Genomic DNA, 22478 nt, shown 5'->3' with positions numbered 1-22478 from the left:
AGCCTGATTTAGAATTCCCCTCAAGAATGATGGGGAAAAAAACCTCATTGTCATCTTATTATTATAAATAAGTTAAATAAGTTAAAGTTAATTTTTTTGCTGACACTGCGTTTCGGGGTCATCAACATGTTGTGCCCCCCCTGCCCAAAAGTCAAACTCCGCCTATGTTTTAGGGTCACTTCCTGTGAATTTTGTGGCATTTTATGTTAAACGTAAATAGTGTTATATAGCCCTTTTCCACTTAAAATGAACAGAAATTAACCTGTAAATGCCCAGAAAATCAGAAAGAGTTACAGTGAGTGTGAATGCTCTGGTTTCGAATGAGCCAACGTTCGTTCACCCTTCCAGTCTTAATGGATGGGCTTCAAGTGCCGTCAATGGCAGTGATAGAGTTAACTGAGATACTATTATGGTGGAAAATTTTGATAGCAACTTGTTGGTTCCTGTTGGAGGCAGTCTTTCAGGTCCTCCGCGTGTTCGTTTTCAATTCCGGTGAGACGGCTGGACTGGACTGCTAAATAGAAGACTGGACGCAAGAGATCATAACTGCGCAGTTTTAATTTCAGAAATTTCTGGGTGCATTCAATGACAGAACAAAAGCTGTGTAGAGAAATGCACACTGAACAGAGAGCTCGGCGTTGCTTATATGCTGTACAGATAAGGAGGTGTGTCTGTTTGGTGATTAACTCATCTTGCAAAATAGGTCATGAGCCTTGCTGGCTGGCAGTTAAAAATCCATGATTATTGTTGGCAGTTAAAGTCCACGATCATCTGAGGCAAAACTGACTGTCAGCGGTTTTCTGTGAAAAACAACTCAATTTATGGACATGATTGCATTAGGCGAGATGCATACTGACTTCATTCCTTATTAATTTTTTTAATAAACACTGACACCTTTTTAAAACAGTATCTCGATTCTTGGCATGAGCGTATCGATAACCTTTTGGGATGCAAACTATCACGATATATCACCATTTCGATATTTCGTCACACTCCTAGTAGGTAGTAGAGCTTCTGCGCTTAAGCAGTTCTACTCCATTGTCAATTGAGCCATGGGCAATGGCTGACATATGCTATATGCTATCATAAATGCAGAAAGACAGAAGTGTTTGGTGATTTTTTTTGTGAAAACCAATATATTTGACCTCTTAGATGGTTAAACAAGGTGACCAAGACTAAGACAAATGACCGCCATTGTCTTATTATAGGAACACATTTTGCGAGGTGTAGGCGATTGTGATCCGTTTGACCATTATCAAAGTCATCACTAACGTTTATCTCTTCAAATTTACGCCTTGTCTGCCAATTTGGTGAATCTTAGTATTTGATAAATGATGAAAACAATGGCCCTTTCGCATTTTCTCCAGCCCCACTGTTTCATCCCATGTATCTCTTCTTGTCACTTTTATATGTCCTAAGCGTGTGTGTATGTGGGTGTGGGTGTTGATTTTTCAAGAAATTAGCATAAACAACATGGCAAATGGACAAACTGATGGTCAACAACTAAGCCACAGAGGCCGACCAGGCAAAACGTTTCACGGCAGTATACTTGCCTTTTCGATGCAATCAGCTAAACTGTGTTGACACAAAGCTCTATTGCGCCCTGTACACAGCAGCATCCATCACCACTGATCCCTCAAAAGGGATGAGCAGGCTGAAGACTTTTCTCTGCACCTCTCTCTGCCTCTTAAACCTCAGGGCCTCTATAGACTTTCTCTGAGAGAGGAAAAAGCAACAAGAGACTCACATAAACTGATGGTCAGCTCGTTTTCTTTATTTTCATTTGAGGGCAAATTGTAGCCTTCAATCCCACAACGGAGTGTTTACAAGTGTCATTGTTGGTTATGATAAAAGTTTGTTCCCCCCCCAAAAAAAACACCCAAATCCTAATATTCTGAGTAGAGGATGCTTTACCTCCAGTGGTTGCTCACATGAACTAATGTGAAAATGTTACACTTTTACAACCAGAGGTTTTTATGCTTTGATGCAAATTCGGTGACAATACAGTCCCTGACAAAAATCTTGTCGCTTATCCATTTTGTAGAAACAATTGCTAATAACCTGACTTTTAATTATTCATTTGGTTTCAGAAATGGCTCATATGAAAGCTAAGGCCCCCCCCCCCCCCCCCCCAAGTGATGTTGAATGTCAAAAATGTATTTGTTTCACTGAAAAAAATATCATTTAATGAAGACATAAAGGTCAAATTTTGGCAAGACAAAAGTTTTGTTGCTTACAGAAAGTAGTGTGAAAATTGAACAAAAAATGTACTTACAATACAAAAATATGTTACATAACATAAGTGAATTAAGTAGTGGTGCTGTGAGATCCAAATTTAATATTTTGTATGATTTCCATGGGCTTCGGCAAGGATTCATACAATTCTTTGATGAATTCATCAGGAACAAAGAAAGCAGTATTGCATGCCTCCCAGAGTTCATCCACATTCTTGGGTTTCGTCTTCCATGCTTCCTCTTTCATCCTACCACAGACATGCTCAATGATGTTCATGTCTATTGACTGGGCTGGCCAGTCCTGGAGGATCTTGATCTTCTTTGCCTTGAGGAACTTTGAGGTTTGGCGATGGAGCACCATCTTGCTGCAGAATTTGTCCCTTTTTATGGTAGGAATGTAAAAGGCAGCTAAGATTTGTTGATATATCAGACTATTTATCTTTCAGGGTGCGGACAATTAAAAAAACGCGTGGCATTTACCAAGGCCCACAGCCTGTCAAAAGGATGGACGCTGAAAAAGTGGCAAAAGGTGAATTTTTCAGATGAATTTTCCATTGAATTACACCACAGTCGCCACAAATATTGCAGGAGACCTACTGGAGCCCGCATGGATCCGAGATTCACTCAGAAAACAGTGAAGTTTGATGGTTACATCATTACCAAAATCATGATCTGGGGTTACATCTAGTATGGGGGTGTGCAAGAGAGCTGCAGGGTGGAAGGCAACATAAATAGTCTGAAATATCAATAAATCTTAGCTGCCTCTTACATTCCTAACCTTAAAAAGAAAATTCTGCAACAGGATAGTGCTCAATCCCATACTTCAATCTCTACCTCAAAGTTACTCAAGGCAAAGAAGATCAAGATCATCCAGGACTGGCCAGCCCAGTCACCAGACATGAACATCATTGAGCATGTCTGGGGTAAGATGAAAGAGGAAGCATGGAAGACGAAACCCAAGAATGTTGATGAACTCTGGGAGGCATGCAATACTGCTTTCTTTCATCATCAATAAATTGTATGAATCCTTGCCGAAGCAGATGGAAGTCATACAAAATATTAAATTTGGATCTCACAGCACCAATGTAAATATGTAACAATTTTTTGTATTTGAAGTACCGTATTGACCCAAATATAAGACGGCCCTGATTATAAGACGACCCCCTCTTTTTCAAGACTCAAGTTTGAAAAAAGAGTTTTTGAACACCAAATAAACTTTTATACAGAAAATAATTAGAGTACATCCGAAACAAATGATTATAACAATATATTTGAGAGGAAAAAGCAATTTATTTAGCCTCATTCAAATTTTAATATCTGAACATTTAAATATGTAAACTAAAGTGCAATCACAATCGTTAATAAATGCCGTCTGGTTTTTGAAATGTAAATAAACCAATCTATTGTGATAAAACAACAAAATTGCAATAACTGCGTTAACCATCAAAGTGAGGTCTAACTGTAACTGTAGTCTTGAAACAAATCTGAATAAGGAAAAACATTGCAATAAAATAATGCAAACTGGTTAAACTAAAAAGAGTAGCTGGGATCTGTAGGGTTTGGCATCGTTTGAAACTGAACGATTCCGGTTCCAATTCCGATTCCACGTTTCGATTCCGGTTCTGAACGATTCCCGATTCCGATTCTTTTAAGAGGCAGGGTTAAAAAAAAAAAAAATGCAAGTTCCAAAAAATTGTAGTTTATATTAAAGTCTTAACTTCTCGACGCTTTTTGAAATTAAATGAACTTCTCACAGGGCTAATTATAACTTGTATATAAGTATCACTCTTTAAACTCGAGCAATTTTTTTCCGCTCGTCGGTCAGGGCATCGAAACAAGGAATTGAAATTTTAAAATTCGAACGATTCCGGGAGCATCGGAGTGTTGTGACCGGTTCCCATCGATGCTCGATGCCCAACCCTAGAGATCTGTCATGACAGAACATCGCTTCAATGATATCTGGCGCCATCTATCGTCGTGAATGGGTATAATGTCTAGACCACGAATATAAGATGACTCTCTCTTTTTCAGTGTTATTTTAATGCAAAAAACACCGTCTTATATTCGGGGCAATACGGTACATTTTCTGTTCAATTTTCACACTAAAAACTTTTGTCTTGCCAAAATTTGACCTTTATGTCTTCGTTAAATGATAAATCTTTTTTCAGTGGAACAAATATATTTTTGTACATTCAACATCATTTGGGAGGGTCTTAGCTTTCATATGAGCCATTTCTGAAACCATTTGAATAATCAAAACTCAGGTTATTAGCAACTGTTTCTACAAAATGGCTAAGCGACAACACCTTTGTTAGGGACTGTATAGCACCGGTACTGTGCTGTATTACGGTCCAGTTTATCACCTGTCCATCAGGATTGTGTTCAACATGCAGCTCTGTTTGTGTTTGAATGAAGACGATATTGTGTGATGAGTGCCATCACATTTTCAGGTGGTGTTTAATGAACCACTGTCGGGGTTTTGGTCATGCCTCTGTAGAACTGGTGCAGAGTTGCATCGCTCGATTGGGTTTGCTCACATAACATTTTTATGTTTGCAGTGAGCAACGTTTTAAGTTTTGTTCAGAGGTAACTATAGCTGGGTTTTATGCCAAGGAATTCAAGTATAGTGCAATCATTTCATTTTTTTTAAGTGGAGCAACAGATTCCCAGCTGTTTGAAGAGACACATTGATTTGAATGTGAAACCAAAGGAGTGCTATGGAAACTCACTGAGACAAAAAGAGGAAGTCATGCTCTAAGGTGGATCATGATTGGAACTGATATCATGCAACAATGTGAAGTGGAGTGATATCTTTCGGACATTCTGTTTTGTACTCTACCTAGATGTGATGTCCCCAGCCCCATGATGAGAAAATTTGCTGTATCTCATGTGCGTCTATTGAATGTGAAGCTGTACCACCATCACTTGCACAACCAGCTTCCATCTTAAAATGACTAAAGCAAATATGAGGATAATGATTTAAAAAAAAAAAAAAAGGTTACGTGACCAGGACAGGGCTGATGTTTGACAGTTTCTTGAAAGCAGTGAAAGCTAACTGTCTCTTAACACTTTTTGATTTGTTTATTCATATATGCATCTAGGCATGTGCCGGTATGAGATTCTGATGGTGTGATAATCTTAAACCAAAATATCCCGGTTTCACAGTTTTGCAATTAGGATTTTGTTTTTCAAAACATATTAGCAAATTGGAACATAACTATAATGTTAAAATTAATAGCAAAAAATAACTGAAATATTCTAAATAAAATTAAAATATAAGCATTCCTTTAAGTGAGCCAAAACCCACAGCTCAACATTATTACCATCAAAACTATAATAATTGAATTATTTTCCATAAAAAGCATGTGTGTGTGAGTCGTATCATGTTTACGTCATCCACACACACTCTTTCGCAACACAGACAGTTGCCAGGGAGAAAAAAAAGCCAATTTTACCACCGCTAGACACACTAAATACGCTGGAGGTAACTCTCGTAGCTGGTGGGAAAAGTTCATGACAGTGTTGTTTAGTCAACTTTAATTTTGTATAAATGCGAAATTATATTGGAGGTATTGCCTCCTCGGCAGCCACCCGCCGCAAACATGTTTTAAATGTCGGTTGGCCCTTTTCCTCTAAGCTGCAGACTTCTCTAACTTTTCTGTAGCGGAAGTATTCCCATACCGGTGAGTTTGTTTTCTTCGATGGGGGAAAAAGTTCAGGAGTTTGACCTCCTCCAGCCATCGTGTAGCACAGCTGAGTCACTGACACTGAGCAACAACAAGTGGGGGAGAGTTGAGCCTTGCAGCTACAAGCGAGGAATTTCTCCCCGCATTTTTGGAACATAAAAAAATAGCTAATACCTTAGAGTTGGTATGACAGAAAATTTTTGCGGTTTTGAAACCGTGATGTTATAATACCATGGTATACCTTAAAACCGGTAATCGGCACATGTCTATATGCAAGTGGTTTTAGGAAAACTGGCCAATTTCTGCAAATTTCACCAAAATAAGTCAGCAGTACTGATTAAAATTTGTCGGTGGAAAACAACAATCGGTCCACAGCAGTTCTGGCCACTGTTTTTTGTACTGGTGGATCACTAAAGGAATTCCCAAGTTCTACCGAAGAACTGATCTCCAAACTCCTCTTTCGCAAACAAAACAATGGCTTAAACACTGATTCTCTCAACAGCTGACACTGAGATCCTCATGAGGCTGTCACCTGGTTCCGCAAATACTTATCGGACTGCATTTTCGAGTGTGTGCTCCACAACAATTGATGTTAAACGCTGTATGTGTTTGGCTTTTCATTTATTTTGTCCACTAGTATGTTGTTATTGAGCAAGCAAGTGTCACTGAAAACAATTTGTTAACAAAATTCCAATGTTTTGGTTGTGGCCAGATAGTTTTGCGTTAAGCCCACAAGTCATACTTACACTAAACAAGTTGCTGGTTTTTGATGGGTTGAAAAAAGGGTTTATTTGAAAAATTGCAGAGGGAAAGTTGGTGTGGCGACATAAAAATTCATCAATAAAACAATATGTTTCTGAATGCTGTTTGTATGCAGTACATCTTGGTGTTAGTTTGTGAGAAGAATTTTTATTTTGAAGGTGTGGAGAAGGGGGGCTTAAACTGGAAGATGGTGTCATGGTCAACCAGAGGAGCTCTTTGGACTGAATTTTGGCTATGTGTGCTGTTTGCATTTTATCCTCTTGCTTGAGCACTGAAGAAAGAAAGGATTGATTTATAGCTTTGCATAGACTTCACTTGACTATCAGTTGACAAGACACGAGGCTCAGAGCAGATCCGTAGGGGGCCTATTTTCAAAAACTTAAAATTCAAATATTTTCAAAACCAAAGCCGCTAGTGACCTAAAACCAAAACAGGCACCTCCCTTAGGCATATATGAGTGTCCATTTAGCAGCGACATAAAAAAATTCAAAGTCGTTCCCTAATAAAATCCCGATGGTTTAAAAAAAAATTTTTTTAATACTATTATAACAAAAATTAAAATGGCTATAAAAGTCTCAAATTTTACGCTAGATGCAGAAAAATCACCAAATGCAGAGATAATCACCAATCTTTTCAGGATTAATAGCAATATTTAACATAAGTTTTTTCCCAAAATGGACCTTAAATATTTTCTAATTTAGTTTTAGTTTTGAACAGATAATAAATCACTCAAATTTTCACATCAGAAACTTAATACTTGGGGAAAGCATGCAAAATCATCTTAACTTTACTCAACAAAAGCTAAATTTTGCATTTTTCTATATATATTTACAACTTATCTTGGTTGAATTCCGCTGTTGTGTAGACATACAAAATCCAACATGGCGGCCGTGACAAAACAAAGCGCTTTTTAAGTTGAAAATTGTTGTAAATAAATGCTTAAATCGCGCAATTTTTGTAGAAAAGCAAAAAAACGGGTAGTTATCATTCATTTTTCGTAAATATTTAAGCCAAAGTTACACTAATTTTGATTTTTTTTCCCCCCACAATGTTTCAAAGTGCATATATGGTGCTATTTAATATAATAATTACCTTGAAACCTCTACCAAATCACTCGAGACACTCCTGCCTGCTTTTATGCAGTAAAATCTTCGTCCTATTTCCACCTAAATCCGGCGTTTGAATGCAGCGTGTTTGAGTTTATCACAGTGAAAGCCAACTCAACGTTCTGTCTGGGTCGGCCCCCTACGGGAAGGCGTGGCACAATGTCTATGGGAGATGTCTTGTCAACTGATAGTGGGGTCTTTGATAAGTGTTAAAGAAATGCATGGGGGCATATGACAGTAAAATGACCGCAAATTTCTACTTTAAAACGGTTTAGCTGAGATTGTTAGTAATGTCCTTGCATTTAACCACAATTGAGACTTCAGGGTTTCAAGTTATCAATTTATTTAACATGATCATAATGGACTCTGCACAAAAACTCAACTGTCCAAATTAAATTAACAAGGATTTAACGACCCCAAATGCTTATCAATTCTCATCAATTGTGATTGAAAAAAGGAATTAAATGAAACAAAAGAGGTTGCTTTAACAGTACAACATCTTGAATTTCGTACAGCATTATCCAGTATGCACTTACAGGGGTTTCACAAACACCTATCATTTTGGCATCATAATCATTGAACATAACTGTTAAAGAATGGCATGTGAAACATTCAAATGAAGTTGTGCATCTCGTATGGCCAGCACAGTCCCCAGACCTCAACATTATTGACATTTATGGTCAGTTTTAGAGATTCAAATTAAGACGTGGATTTCCACCGCCATCGTCTCTAGAAGAGTTAGAGAGTATTCTGACTGAAAAATGGCTTAAAATTCCTTTGGAAGCAATTCACAAGTGTATGAATCAATACCTCGGAGAATTGAGGCTGTAATTGTCGCAAAAGGCAGACCTAGACCATATTAAATTTATTTTTGATGATTTTTTGAATCGAAAAGGGCTTCACAGAAACAGTAGCTGACAAAATTCTGTCCTAAGAGATAGTTATGCATTTCAGGAAATCCATTCCACATTTTGCACCCAGGTATCAAAACATTTGGCAGGGAAACATTGTCTTATTTCGACATACATTTAAGGTGCTGATATGGCTCATGGTCTGGAAATTTTAACTGGTTGGATTGTAAATCCGACCCGCGAATTAAACTGGTATTGGCACCCGATACTTCCTCCTTACCTACTCGGAGATACTGATAAGCTAAACTGTCAAGAAAAAAAAAAAAAACATTCATAGGAATTATTATACCAATTGTTGATTGTCATCCCTAATAATAGTAGATTTTCTCGATTGGTTAGTTTCTGACAATACACCACGTTCTCAGAAATTAAGACACAAATCAAAAAAAAAAAAAATCACAATCGACGGAACCCCTTATCATAGACTTCATAATGGTATTGACGGGACACGGGGCTGATTAATAGGGGGCCTATCTCTGTCAAAGCTGACCGAATGGAAACACAAAGAGCTTTTTACGTTGAAAATTCTTGTGAATAAATGCTTAAATCCCTTAATTCTTTATACATATGGACGTAAAACAGTCTCGATTCTTGGTTATAAGAAAAACAACTGCGCAGGTAGAATTTATTTTAAGTAAATATGTCAAATGTGCTGTTAGTCTTCAAGTCACACTGTGGCGCCGCCTTACCACAACAAAGAGCTTTTTACGTTTAAATTCTTGTGATTAAATGCTTTAATCCCTGAATTCTTCATAGATATGGACGTAAAACAGTCTCGATTATTGGTTAAAAGCAAAAAAACATGCAGGTAGCATTCATTTTACGTAAATATGTCGAAGGGCGATGCTAGTGCGTAGCAGTTAATTTCTCCCATTGATTTTTTTCACATTTCAAAATGCATGCATGGTACGAAAAATATAATAATTACCTTGAATCCTCGAACAAATCACTCTTGAGACAATCTTTCCTGTTGGTATACAGTACAGCTTTCTTACTTTTTCAACTAAATCCGGCATTACATATACCGTAATTTCTGGACTATAAGGCGCACCTGACTATAAGCCGCCAGCCACCAAATTTGACATGAAAACGGCATTTGTTCATAGATAAGCCACACTGGACTATAAGCCGCAGTTGTCCTCATTGTATGATGGGATATTTACACCAAAAGATATTAACTGGTAACACATCATTTGACAATGGCACCATAAGACTGTCATGAGACCAAATGAACCACCATTAAGCTTTGAACCAATTGGCTGCAAAGCCTTATTGTCACTAAAAGCTTCATTTGGGAATCACTGCTTCCTTGGGGTAGACAGTCAGCCTCTGCTGCCACCTGCTCTCAACACTGTTGTCATCCAACAGTCCTCCTAGCATGCATGCCGGTGCTACAGATGTAAATAACAGTCATGTTCTGTGCTAATTATTTCTTTAGTTACTGTTCCGGTTGTTTCATTACTTGCTAGTTATGGTATTTCTTAACATTTTCTTGGATAGTGGTGCCATAATACTGTCATAATTATTACATGACACTGTCATAAGCATTAATGAATGCTTATAATAGATGTCGGTTAGTGTCATCCAGCAAATTATCTCACTTTTGAATGGACGTAAAAGATCTGAGCTGGACATAAATGGATTTAGTGACATAATATGCCACATGACACATATTGACATCTGTTATAAGCATTCAGTAATGCCCATGATAGTGTCATGTCATAATTATGATGTTCTTATGACAGTCTTATGATGCCGCTGTTAAATAAAGTGTTACCTATTAACCCAAATAAATCAACAAATAATCCACACTGGGCTATAAGCCGCAGGATTCAAAATGAGGGGAAAAAGTAGCGGCTTATAGTCTGAAAATTAGGGTACTGTGTTTGTGAATAGCTCCTCTTGATGTGGGCGGTTCTCTGCTTGAAGTGGAGGCGCAGTATGTGCCCGGACTGACCTGTCAATACCATTATGAAGTCTATGCCCTTACTTCTGCAAAATGAAACTTTACATTGAAAACAATGTTACTCTCAAAAATAATTGTTTTCAAATGACAAAGACAAGTTATTGTATGACTAGGCAATTATAAGAAGTGGTTTAACACTATAATGGTCATAGTGTAAGACACTATATGATAGGGCTGCAAGTAACGATTATTTTTGTAATCGATTAATCAGACGATTAATGTTACTTTTTTCAATTACCTCTACAATTTACCTTGAAGTTGTATGAGGCATGTTGTAAGTAACAATGACGACAAAATAGATGACTATTTCCTTCAAAAATATTTTATTACAGCTTCCCGACTTAACTGTATCGATTATCAAATTCCTTGGCAACTAATTTATTAATCGATTAGTTGTTGCAGCCTTATTAAGAAGCTAGTTTAGACAGTAAGATGTCTGAAAATTGGCAAAAATGTGAATTGTTGTTTTCCAAAGTAAAAGCGGATTTTTGTTCATGTCCTACTTTGACTTAACAAAAATATAATGAAGAAATCTGGTAATATTTACAACTGAAAATTTATATGCATGTTACAATTTCAAGAAATCAGACAAGTTTAAGGTGAAGAAGGTCCTAAACAATTAACTGGTTATCAAAATAGTTGCTAATTGATTTGCTAATAGATTAGTTGTCGATTAATTAATTGTTGCACCTCTACAATATGATGAATGGAAAAACACCTCTTTACCACATTTACTATATTAATTATTATGATTTCAGTACTTAGTTCGTAGTAGACTAGGGTGCGTTCTGATTTGCCATTGGAAGGGGTCTCTGTTTTCATTACCAAACTCATTTCTTTAATTACACTGGTCTACAAGCAAAATGCTTCCTGAATAAAAGTAATAAGACTTAACTAAATTTGGGTCACTAAAAAAAGAAAAAATAAGGTCAAAAGTGTCAATTGGCTATAATTTTTTAGATACAGTATCTTGCTGTAATGTTAAAATCCAAGCAATTAAGGTCAAATGTATTGCATAAATCCTGTTTTGGAAGTGGACAAAACGCATTAATGCAGAAACATTTCATAAGCGGTCGCACACACGTAAATATCCATCTCATATCAAATGTAGCAACTTATAAAAATGATATAATTACAACAATGTACAGTATCTTTGTTATAACTAGGCACGTGCCGGTATGAGATTGACATTATGATAACCTTAAGCCAAATTATCACGGTTTCACTGTATCACGGTATTGCAATTACAGCTCTAAAATTTGTTACTTTGAGATATTTGGGTTTAATAAAAAACTTTTTTTTCATTGAACAGGATTTTTATTTTTCAAAACATTAGCAAATTGGAACATAAGTACAGTATAGAATATATATATTTTTAAATAACTAAAAATAAACTAGGGCTGTCAAACGATTAAAAATTTTAATCGAGTTAATCACAGCTTAAAAATAAATTAATCGTAATTAATTCAAAACATCTATAAAAATATGCCATATTTTTCTGTAAATTATTGTTGGAATGGAAAGATAAGACACAAGACGGATATATACATTCAACATACTGTACATAAGTACTGTATTTGTTTATTATAACAATAAATCAACAAGATAGCATTAACATTATTAACATTCTAAGAGATAAATGTTAGTACAAGTTATATAAATTTTATATTAAAACCCCTCTTAATGTTTTCACTTTAATAAAGTTTGTAAAATTTTCAATCAAAAAGTAAACTAGTAGCTCGCCATTGTTGATGTCAATAATTACACAATGCTCATGGTGCTGAAACCCATAAAATCAGTCGCACCCAAGCGCCAGCAGAGGGCGACAGAACACCAAAAAAACACAAGTAACAAGTGGAAATGACACGGTGCTGTCTTTTTAATCTGTTTGAGCGGGGCATATGCGTTAAATGCGTCAAATATTTTAACGTGATTAAAAAAATTAATTGCCGCCCGTTAACGCGATAATTTTGATAGCCTTAAAACAAACTGAAATATTCAAAATAAAATTATTATAAATGCAGTCCTTTTTGTGCGCCTACAGCTCAACATTATTACCAACGGAACAAAAATAATTATTTTCCATAAAAAGCATGTGCATATGACTCATATCATGTTCACATAATACACACACTCTCTTTCTCAACACAGCCAGTTGCCAGAGAGAAAAAAACAACAACATGTTTTACCACCGCTAGACACACTAAACACGCCGGAGTTAACTCTCGCAGCTGGAGAGATGTTTTATGACAGTGTTTACTAACCCTTAATTTTGTCTAAATGTAAAATCATATTCATGTCCCCCAGCCATTTTCATACCATGGTATACCTTGAAACCGGTAACCGGCACATGTCTAGTTATAACTAACATTACATATCTTGAATACTTTAGCCAACCAGCACTTAAATGTAATATTTTCCAATCCATGTCACTTCAGCAAGTGCAGTCTAGCCATTTTTATCTCTGAAACAGATATTTTCCAAAATTTTGTAGACCAGTGTTATTAAGGAGAGTTACTTGACATTGTGATCCTCAAATTGTCCATGTGTCACTGCTTGTCGTGCTGAGCCTCCAAGTGTCTCTGTGCCGCTCTCAGAGTATTCTGCATGTCATCATGCTCAGCTAGACTGCAGGCGTCTTCCAACCGGGCCCAGCGGTAGTTCTGGTGCTCGTTGGACAAAGTGACCTCCGTCCCCGGGTCTCGGAGCTCGGCCAGCCAGTAAAGTACCTCTTTGGGTCGGCCTTTCACCTCGTAGCGCAGCTCCTTCAGGAAGCCCTCAATCACCTGAAGGTCCTCGGCGCCAAGGCCTGCCTCCTCCTTGGTCTCTCTAAGGGCTGTGGTGAGGTCATCCTCACCTGGGTCCACGTGGCCTGATGGGAAAATGGTTCATTTAGTTTAAACTGAGGGATTTAGGAAACTTTATGTGGAAATTGTGAGAGTTTAACCGTAACCCTAAATTCTTATTCAATTGACGATTAGTAGCATATTTGAAGTTTACCTTTAAATCAAATTCTAGCCTTCAGAAAAAGGAAAAAAAAATACCAATTGAGCATTTGTGTCTCAAAAAAAACTGTTACGTGTGGCACTTCAGAAGTTGTAGGTTCATGATTAACCTGTGTAACCACCTTTTCGATGTGATTTCTTTTTTCTCGTAAAATACTCAACGAACAAAAAGTTAGGACTGTATGGTTAAGTTTCAGGATAAACCCAGAATCACTATAAACTTTGCTGACAAAATCTAACCTCCAATTTTTTTAATCAACGTGTTGTTCACCAGCAATTTGTGTATTTTGTTAATAATTAGACGTCTTCTTCATTCAATGATGTCAAAATATGAACAGCAAAAATAAAAGGACTATTTAAACACCAATTATAGCTGAACCAGAAAATGTATCGGTCCATTCACTGATCATGCACTTTGCAGTTCAGCTTCGTTTTTTGAGGACACATGTGCGGAAAAATGGAACTTTTGCGCATTTGCATAATAAAGGTTAGATAAAGTTCATTTCAGTTCACATTCAAAAGTTATATGGCAGTTCAAATTCAGCTTATAAACTTCCACGTGGAAGCTGAACATCCTTTAATTTTTACAATTACCTTTTTAATTTTTACAATTAGCTCATTCAAGTTTTAGTAGCACTAGTACTACCACCAGGGGTGAAAGTGCGCCGGAACGAACGGCATGAAAATGGGTCAGGGGTGTTTAAAAGGTGAGAAGGGTGTGGAGAAAGTATGTTACGGTGCACTGTACAATAGGGCTGTCCCAAACGGCTAATTTTCTCCTGATTAGTCAGTCGACTATTTTTACGTTTAGTCGACTAATCTAATTTTTTTTTTTTGTATTATTCACAAAAACATTTTGGAACACTTCAATTCAATGTTAAAGTACAAATAAACACGTAAATAACAACAATAAACCACAAAGAAACAATTAGGCCAAATGCTTATGGCATTAACTAGAGCAAAAGAATATGATGTAAACAGATTCAGAACACTGACTTTGCCTTTCCAACATGATTCAAAACAATTCTTTAAAAAAATATGTAGCATTAACATTATAGTATACTACTATATATAATAGTATATATTATATATATAATAATAGTAGTATAATAATGTTTCATTGTCAGATTTTTCATAAAAGGTGTCATTATAAAACTATTCTTAGTGTAGAATCTGAATTCTGAAGTATGTGTGATTAACTCCAGAAATCGTTATTTATATGACAAACATAACATGCTTTTATTTTGAAATGTTCACCGGAAGTATGTCCGCTAAACCACTAACAGTAAGCTTTACACTCCGCAAAAAAAGCTCCTTTTGTCATTGCGTGTGTCAGTAATCTTTTTTTTTTTTTTTTCGTTTGCAAATGCTGTTAGCCATCGATTTTTCATGTTTGAAGTGTCACCTTTTAACCACCACAAGTTTGCGTTTTGGAGAAGACTGCCAATGTTTTATAGCAGGCTAAAGTAGGTTGTCTTTTTTTCCCCATTAGCCTCAATGTAGCAATGCTAACGTTTTCAGTGTTTAATATAGATGTGTTTCCTTATTTTGTATGCCTGAACTTTTAATTCTACAGTGTGTTGATGACCAATAAACATCTGTGTAAGGAACTGAAGTCTCATATGCCATCAGCACGCACGCACAAATATATGCACGCACGCACGCGACGACAAAACGCAGCCGTGAAAATAACCGTCCTCATTTTTATTTACCGTGCGATAAATGGACTCATTGCATATTGCGACAGGCTTAGCAACTTCAATAAAACATGTAGTTAGTTAGTTAGATGGATTTACAATCTGCCAACTTGTAATTGTCTCCTGTCGTCTTCCAAAATCACAACTGGGTGACGGCGCTTTAGGTGTTCATTCAAGGCCGACGTACAGCAAAGCTTGGCATTGAAGAGACAGGACACAACAGTGTACCCTCCTTTGTTTCGTTGAAATAAGTCGATGTCTTTTTGGGCTTTGTGCTGCTTACCCCGCTTGCATACCAAGCCTCAAACATTAAAAAAAAATCTCCCGACCCCCCCTTAAAAAAATCTCCTCGGATCTACACAATTCACGTAGGCCACTCTTTTTAACTTCAAAACGGCAAATTTCACCGAAAGGAAAGAATACATTTTCATGCCTGTATACTGACATGTGATAAGCATGGATAGTTAGCTCTGATTGGTTCAAATGCACATGTTTCTGAGAAAAAAAAAAAAAAAAAAAAAGTTTCTTGAATTCATGCGATAAAAAAGGGCAATACAAAAGAAAATTGACCAGATCTTTAAGACAAAGGAAAGAGTTGAAGAGACTTATTTTATTTTCTCTGATGGGGAGGTTCAGAACATGTTAACCCTATAATGCCTGATCCCTGAAATAATGAACAGAAAATTCTGCTTTTTTTCTATTTGAAAACTTATGTGGTCCTTAAACATAATTTTGAAAAAAACTGAACATTAAAAAAAAAAAAATAATAATAATTTGTAAATATTTTCTAATTTGTGTCATAAATGATACATTAAGCATTACATGCAGTTCTCTTAGTTAAACAAATATAACTAAAGTGAGAAGGTTAAAAAAAATTTTTTTTTTACTGCAACGAGGTCCATAAATGCTCATCTGAAATGTGATACATTTGGCAGTATAGTTTGTGCACTTTGAACTTATTTTTGTTCCTTTACTTACTGTATGTTAGGCTACTTATTTCCTTATAATATTAAAAAAAAAAAAAAGTCTATGTTTGTGTCATTTTTTTTTTTTTTCAAAATATATTCCATTTCACTGTGCATAATGTAAGTCATTTGTACTTATTTTGTTCATGTATGTTACTTAAAAATACTAATTTGAATTACCCCTGTATACTACACTAACAGTAAAGTTGAAGAGGTAGGGCACAGTGTATTTATTATTTATTGATAAACCTTTAGGTGGGGTCCAGTGGTGGTGTCCATAGGAGGTTTGCAATAGCAGGTACTCGATGTTGTCTGACGGAGGAACACAACTTGCAAGGCGTCGAAACACAATGAAACCACAGGCTCGCAGCGCCATCTTGTGTTGGAGAAGGGGACAAAGTCCAACCGTCACTTTAAATAATCGGGTTTTGGACCTGAATGTACTGTAGATTGCACAATACATTTGCACATACACATAGATTAAGGCAGGGTCCTTATACATTTTACCTTTGCGTTTAAAAAAAAAAAGTAACTAAAAGGGCGTTTGCGCGGAATCAAATACAAAGCCAAGACATAAACAATCGCGCGAACAAATCCTTATAAAATTGAAAAAATCTAGCACTTACAAAATTAATTTGACCAAAAATTTTATTTTGGATTACAATGCCCGTAAACTGTACAACTGTGAGGTAAGTATCTTTCTTACTGGCTACATTATTTGTACGATGGACGGCCCTCTAGCCATGGACATGCTGGAACAACACTTTGGTTTCATTCACATTGCACATTTTTTCTAATCGATATACAGCAACCTGCATTCATAAAAAAATATTCATGGAACTCACGGTTCAATGCGAGGTATTTTTAGCTTGTCAATGACAGGACAGATGCACCCAGAAACCAGTCCGAGCTGATGGGAGACCAAACGTAAACAGTTCCGCCTTGTTTAAAAGACTTTCTCAAAAATTAATTGATGACTGATTATTTTTAAGCTTGTTTGTGTTAAATGACGTTCCCAATGAATAAATATAATAATACATAGGTTAATCAAAAAATATTAATAATGTTTTTAAGTCTGTCCTAAGGAAGTGCCTGTTTTTTTTTGTTTTGTTTTTTTAAAAAAAAAATTGTTTAGTCAACAAACGTATGGTACATGCAGTAGTGGATGAAGTACTCTTTTTTTTTTTTTTTTTTTTTTTTTTTACTGAAGTAAAAGTGCAGTTACAGGTACAAAAAAAAAAAAAAAAAGTAAATATAGTTAAAAAATAAAATAGAAAAAGTGCATGTGTCTAAGTAAAATGTACTCAACTAAAAGTACAAAAGTACTTGCTTTAAAATTTACTTTAGGTATAAAGTAAAAGTATTTTCTCCCAATGCAAATATGTAATATGTGTGTGTGTATATATATTAGGGTGACCAAACGTCCTCTTTTGCCCGGACAAGTCCTACTTTCACGTAGTATCCTTGTCGTCCGGGCGGGTTTTATAAATTCATAAAAATGTCCGGTTTTTATGATTTTTCACGGGACTAATTTGAAGAGAATCCCTCCAGCCGCTGGGTGGCAGCAGTTGACATGGCTCCTACTAGAGGGGAGGGAAGGAGTAGTTTTTCTTGTTTTTGTTGGCAGTTGACCCCTATCATGAGGCATTACCGCCATCTACTGGGTTGACGATTTGGCCACAACGCCTGCCCAGTTGTTACGTTTTTTACAATAAATACGTACATAATGGCAACTGTTGACTTCTGTCGGAGTTTTGACTGTAAAATCCCGTTTGGTGTCGCATCGTTGCGCTGCCGATGAATGTAAACTTTTATAGCAAAGTTTGATTTTTGCCTCAGCTAACTATCAGTAAGCTAAACCACGCTAGGCATTATGGGAAACGTAGTTTTGAACTGCTACGTTTGGAAACATGCTGGTTGAATAGTTTGTCAGTTTTTTTCGGTATATATATATGTATATATGTATGTATGTATGTATATATATATATATATATATATATACATACATACATATATATATATATATATTAGTCATTATTTATTTCTTTTTTTTCAAAATGCATTTTTCCATCCAGATTGAGGGGGCACACTTTAAATATATTAAAGTGATATAGGCATCTTTGAGTGAACTTCGAGTAAAATTCAAGTATCTTAAGGCCGGGCTGAGTGTCCTCTTTTTTGGAAATCAAAATATGGTCACCCTAATATATATATATATATATATGTATATATATATATATATATATATATATATATATATATATATATATATATATATATATATATATATATATATATATATATATATATATATATATATATATATATATATATATATATATATATATATATATACAGTGCTGCTCAAAAGTTTGTGAACCCCCTCAACATTTTGGAATTTTCTATTATTTCAACCTGATTTCCTAATCAATCAATTCAGTAGTTTTTTTTTTTGTTTTTTTAACAGTTGTGTTGTCGAGACTAAATTAAAAAGAGTTTTCATCAACTGATGTAGGTGCAAAATTGAACTGTTTGGTCACAACCAAAACCGCCATGTCTGGCGAAAAGTCAACACTGCATACCACCAAAAGAACCTTCTCCCAACAGTGAAGCATGGAGGTGGGAATGTCAAGATCTGGGCTTGCTTTTCATCCTCAGGACCTGGACAACTCCACATAGTCCAGGGAATCATGAATTCTGAGGAATATTGTCAAATCCTAGAACATAACCTGACGCCATCTGTTTTGAAGTTAAAGCTTGGCAGAAGGTGGATCATGCAACATGATAATGATCCAAAGCATTCCAGCAATACAACCAAGGAATGGCTGAAAAAGAAGAAGATTCGTGTTCTGGACTGGCCCAGTCAAAGTCCTGACCTAAATCCCATTGAAATGCTGTGGCGGGACCTGAAGCGAGCAGTTCATGCCAGACGCCCATCAAACCTCTCTCAACTGACTGCGTTCTGCAAGGAAGAATGGGCAAAAATCCCCCAAAGTAGATGTGAGAGGCTGATTAGTCACTACAGAAACCGTTTGGTTGAGGTAATCTCTGCAAAATGAGGCGCAATATCCTATTAACTGAAGGGGTTCACATACTTTTGCACACATGATATCTGAGTTTTTCTTAAATCAACCACTTTTGTTAAATAAAGAATGACAATATAACTATTTCTTTTGTTTCAGTCCATTATTTGGAATGTCAGTATTGTGGATTTGGGTATAACTTAACATTTAATAAGGTTATTTTAGTTTTTTTTACAAAAAATCTGACCATCGCTGTGGGGTTCACAAACTTTCGAGCAGCACTGTATATATATATATATATATATATATATATATATATATATATATATATACGTTTATATATTTCTATATATGACTGAAAAAGCAGGTTCTGCTCTTCCACTCCTCTTTAAATGAAACTGCTGTACTTTAAGCCAAAACAACTGTTGCGTTTGATAGAACAATATGTCTATATCAGGGGTGTCCAAACTTTTTGCAAAGAGGGCCAGATTTGGTGTGGTAAAAATGTGGGGGGCCGACCTTGGCTGACGTCGTTTACGTAGAACAATATATTTAAACATATTTTAGCAAGCCATTCTGTGAGTCACATTTGCTTTATTATTTTTTTTTAATTAATAATTTCAACAATCTCGCATCTAGCCTTTGTGGCGTTCTCTTTCGACTCTCAGACTCTTGCGAAATACTGCTGCTGTGAAATTAAACTACCCTCAATTTCTCAATTTCATCTTCCCTGTAATCTTGTACATGTCAGGGTGTCTTGTTTGTTAATATCGCCTCACATTGAACTCTAAAGACAGCAAATGTCTCTTTGCAAATGAGTCAGACACAGTTGTTGCGTATTTTAGTGAAGAAATAGTCAAATTTTCACCTGACTTTGAAGCGTCGGTCGTCGCAGTGAACTTTTTTTGTTGTTGATTGTTGCCATTTTAGAAAATTGGAAGTAAAGGGTCACACGGGGTAATGTTGCTTAGAGTGCTGCTGCCTTTTAGTGGGTAAATGAGGAGCAGCATTTAGTGTGTAAACTACTAAATATGCTGGTAGCAGTTCTGCTGACCAATTTATTAAGTCTGTGTGCGGGCCAGACGTTATTGATTTTATGACAAAGGCTGTGGGCCGGATGAAATTTGACCACGGGCCGCATTTGGCCCCCGGGCCGGACTTTGGACATATCTGGTCTATATGCTGCCATATCAGTTTCATGGTGCATTAAGCCCTCCAAATATTTTTTATTTGTCCGTTTTACCCTGGAACCCCCGTTTATAGACGTCGCGCCACCGCTTTTGTTTCAACCCGGCCATGAAACGAAGGTAATTAATTACATTTATTATTCAAAATGTCCATCATTTTTAGCTCAGAATCATTAATTGATATATAATATTTTGTTTGTTTGTTTGTTTTTTATTTAAAAAACATTTTTAAAAAATTATTCACTCACATATTTTAAACTTTTAAACAAATTATGTCACAATGAAAAAAATGGCGTCTGTAAAAAAGTCACGGATATCTACCTCATAACTATCACTTACGGTAGTTATATATTTTTTTGTTACTGTCACATTTTCTCCAATGTGTTAGATGATGAATAATTGACCCAAACAAGGGGGAAAAAAAAAAATGTTCAAAAGGGTAAATATATGAAAAACAAAATCTTGACCACTCCTTGATGTCTGCGATTTCTGCATCGCGACCCTTGTTATATTACCATGTTTCACCCATAAAATCCCAAAAAAATCCAGCTGTGGCCATTCACATCTGTGTCATGACACTCGATGATACATGCTACATGGAGTTTTTGGATTGAAACAAGGTCAGTACGCGATAATATCTCGTTAAAGTCATGGCATCTGTAATTCTGCTCATGCATGCTCTCACCTCCAGATAGGAGTTTGCTGTTAAAAAAATTTTTTTTTTTTTTAAAATGCCCTCCTGTTCAAAATTTTTCTTCCCCCAGAAAATTGAGATTTTAAGCTTTTCAATGATGTATCACACGTACACATCAGACAATTTTGAAAGTTGACTAAAGAGGGGGTCTCAGAGCGGAACTTCAAGTCACCCGAGTGTTTTCCGCCATATATATGTATATGTTGTCTACGTTGCTTTAAAGACGCCACATGATTGAACAGGCCGGCGTGATCATAGAACGGCTAGCTTGAGTCTGATTGGAGTCATGTAATTATTGTTGCCATATCTCATTGGTGAAACTGGTAGAGCTACTGTTGGCATCACTGGCAAAAAAAGTAAAATCTAATATGTAGAATAAAGAGGAAAAATGTCTAAGAACTAGTGTAGTCCAAAGTAGCGGAGTAAGTGTAGTACTTCTTCACAAATCTACTTAAGTAAAAGTAAAAAGTATGGCTAAGTAAAACTACTCTTACAAGTACATTTTTCTCAAAAGTTATTAAAGTAAACGTAACGGAGTATATGTAACGCGTTACTACCCACATCTGAGCTCAACAAGCTCAATAACTCCAAAATTGAGCTTAATGGCGGATTGCAAGCAACTATCGGGTACATACCACCACCTACTGTACAAGAGTGTAAGGGTTTTACTGGTCAGTACCTTACCTAATCTTGCTTGTACTCGTGTTGCTGCCTCTAGTGCTCAATTGCTGTATAGTTGCAAAGGGTTTATCGATTGCACTGGAGGCATTTAAAGTAAAACTATCAATTCACAATGAGAAAAAAAGACAACCAACAAAAGTAACGTGTAATGCAGGCGAGAATTTGTAAAGTAGTAGAGTAAAATGTACAGATACCTGCTGTAAAATGTAGGAAAGTAAAAAGTACCACTTCATATTTGTACTCAAGTAAATTACAGATACACAAAAAAATACTTAAGTACAGTAACAAAGTAGTTTTACTTCGTTACATTCCACCACTGTGTACATGACACCTCAACTTTACCACTTACTTGAAAAATTCTGAAAAATGATGTCACAACCACTCACCTGTCGAGTAGCTGTTCCAACCTGTGCCGCCGCTGATCACTAATCATCATCATCAACCTTCCTCTCATCATTGTCTGATATTTTGCTGCATTTATTATCTAGAAGACGAACCTCTAAAGCTGTTGTGCATGAAGGAAACAGGAGAAAGATGGTGTTGATAAAAGCCACTGAAGGC

The 22478-nt window shown here is 36.2% G+C and overlaps 1 protein-coding gene across 3 annotated transcripts; it reads right to left on the bottom strand.

Moving 5' to 3' along the window:
* Positions 1–8119: 8119 nt before the first annotated feature.
* Positions 8120–22410, bottom strand: nudt2 (nudix (nucleoside diphosphate linked moiety X)-type motif 2). 3 transcript variants are annotated; one of them, XM_057846962.1, is made up of 3 exons: positions 22304–22410; positions 16582–16708; positions 8120–13537 (listed from the first exon to the last, which is right to left on the bottom strand). In XM_057846962.1, exons 2-3 carry the CDS (start codon positions 16706–16708, stop codon positions 13215–13217), a joined length of 450 nt encoding a protein of 149 aa, XP_057702945.1. In that variant the 5' UTR covers positions 22304–22410; the 3' UTR covers positions 8120–13214. The 3 variants fall into 3 exon arrangements, with proteins under 3 accessions (XP_057702945.1, XP_057702944.1, XP_057702946.1); XM_057846961.1 differs by lacking the exon at positions 22304–22410 and adding an exon at positions 17178–17243; XM_057846963.1 differs by lacking the exon at positions 22304–22410 and adding an exon at positions 17039–17158.
* Positions 22411–22478: the final 68 nt, after the last annotated feature.

The sequence above is a fragment of the Corythoichthys intestinalis genome, chromosome 9 (assembly GCF_030265065.1).
Source record: "Corythoichthys intestinalis isolate RoL2023-P3 chromosome 9, ASM3026506v1, whole genome shotgun sequence".
Taxonomy (NCBI): Eukaryota; Metazoa; Chordata; class Actinopteri; order Syngnathiformes; family Syngnathidae; genus Corythoichthys; species Corythoichthys intestinalis.
The sequence above is the reverse complement of the archived record's forward strand: the minus strand, read 5'-3'. Positions and strand labels throughout refer to the sequence as shown.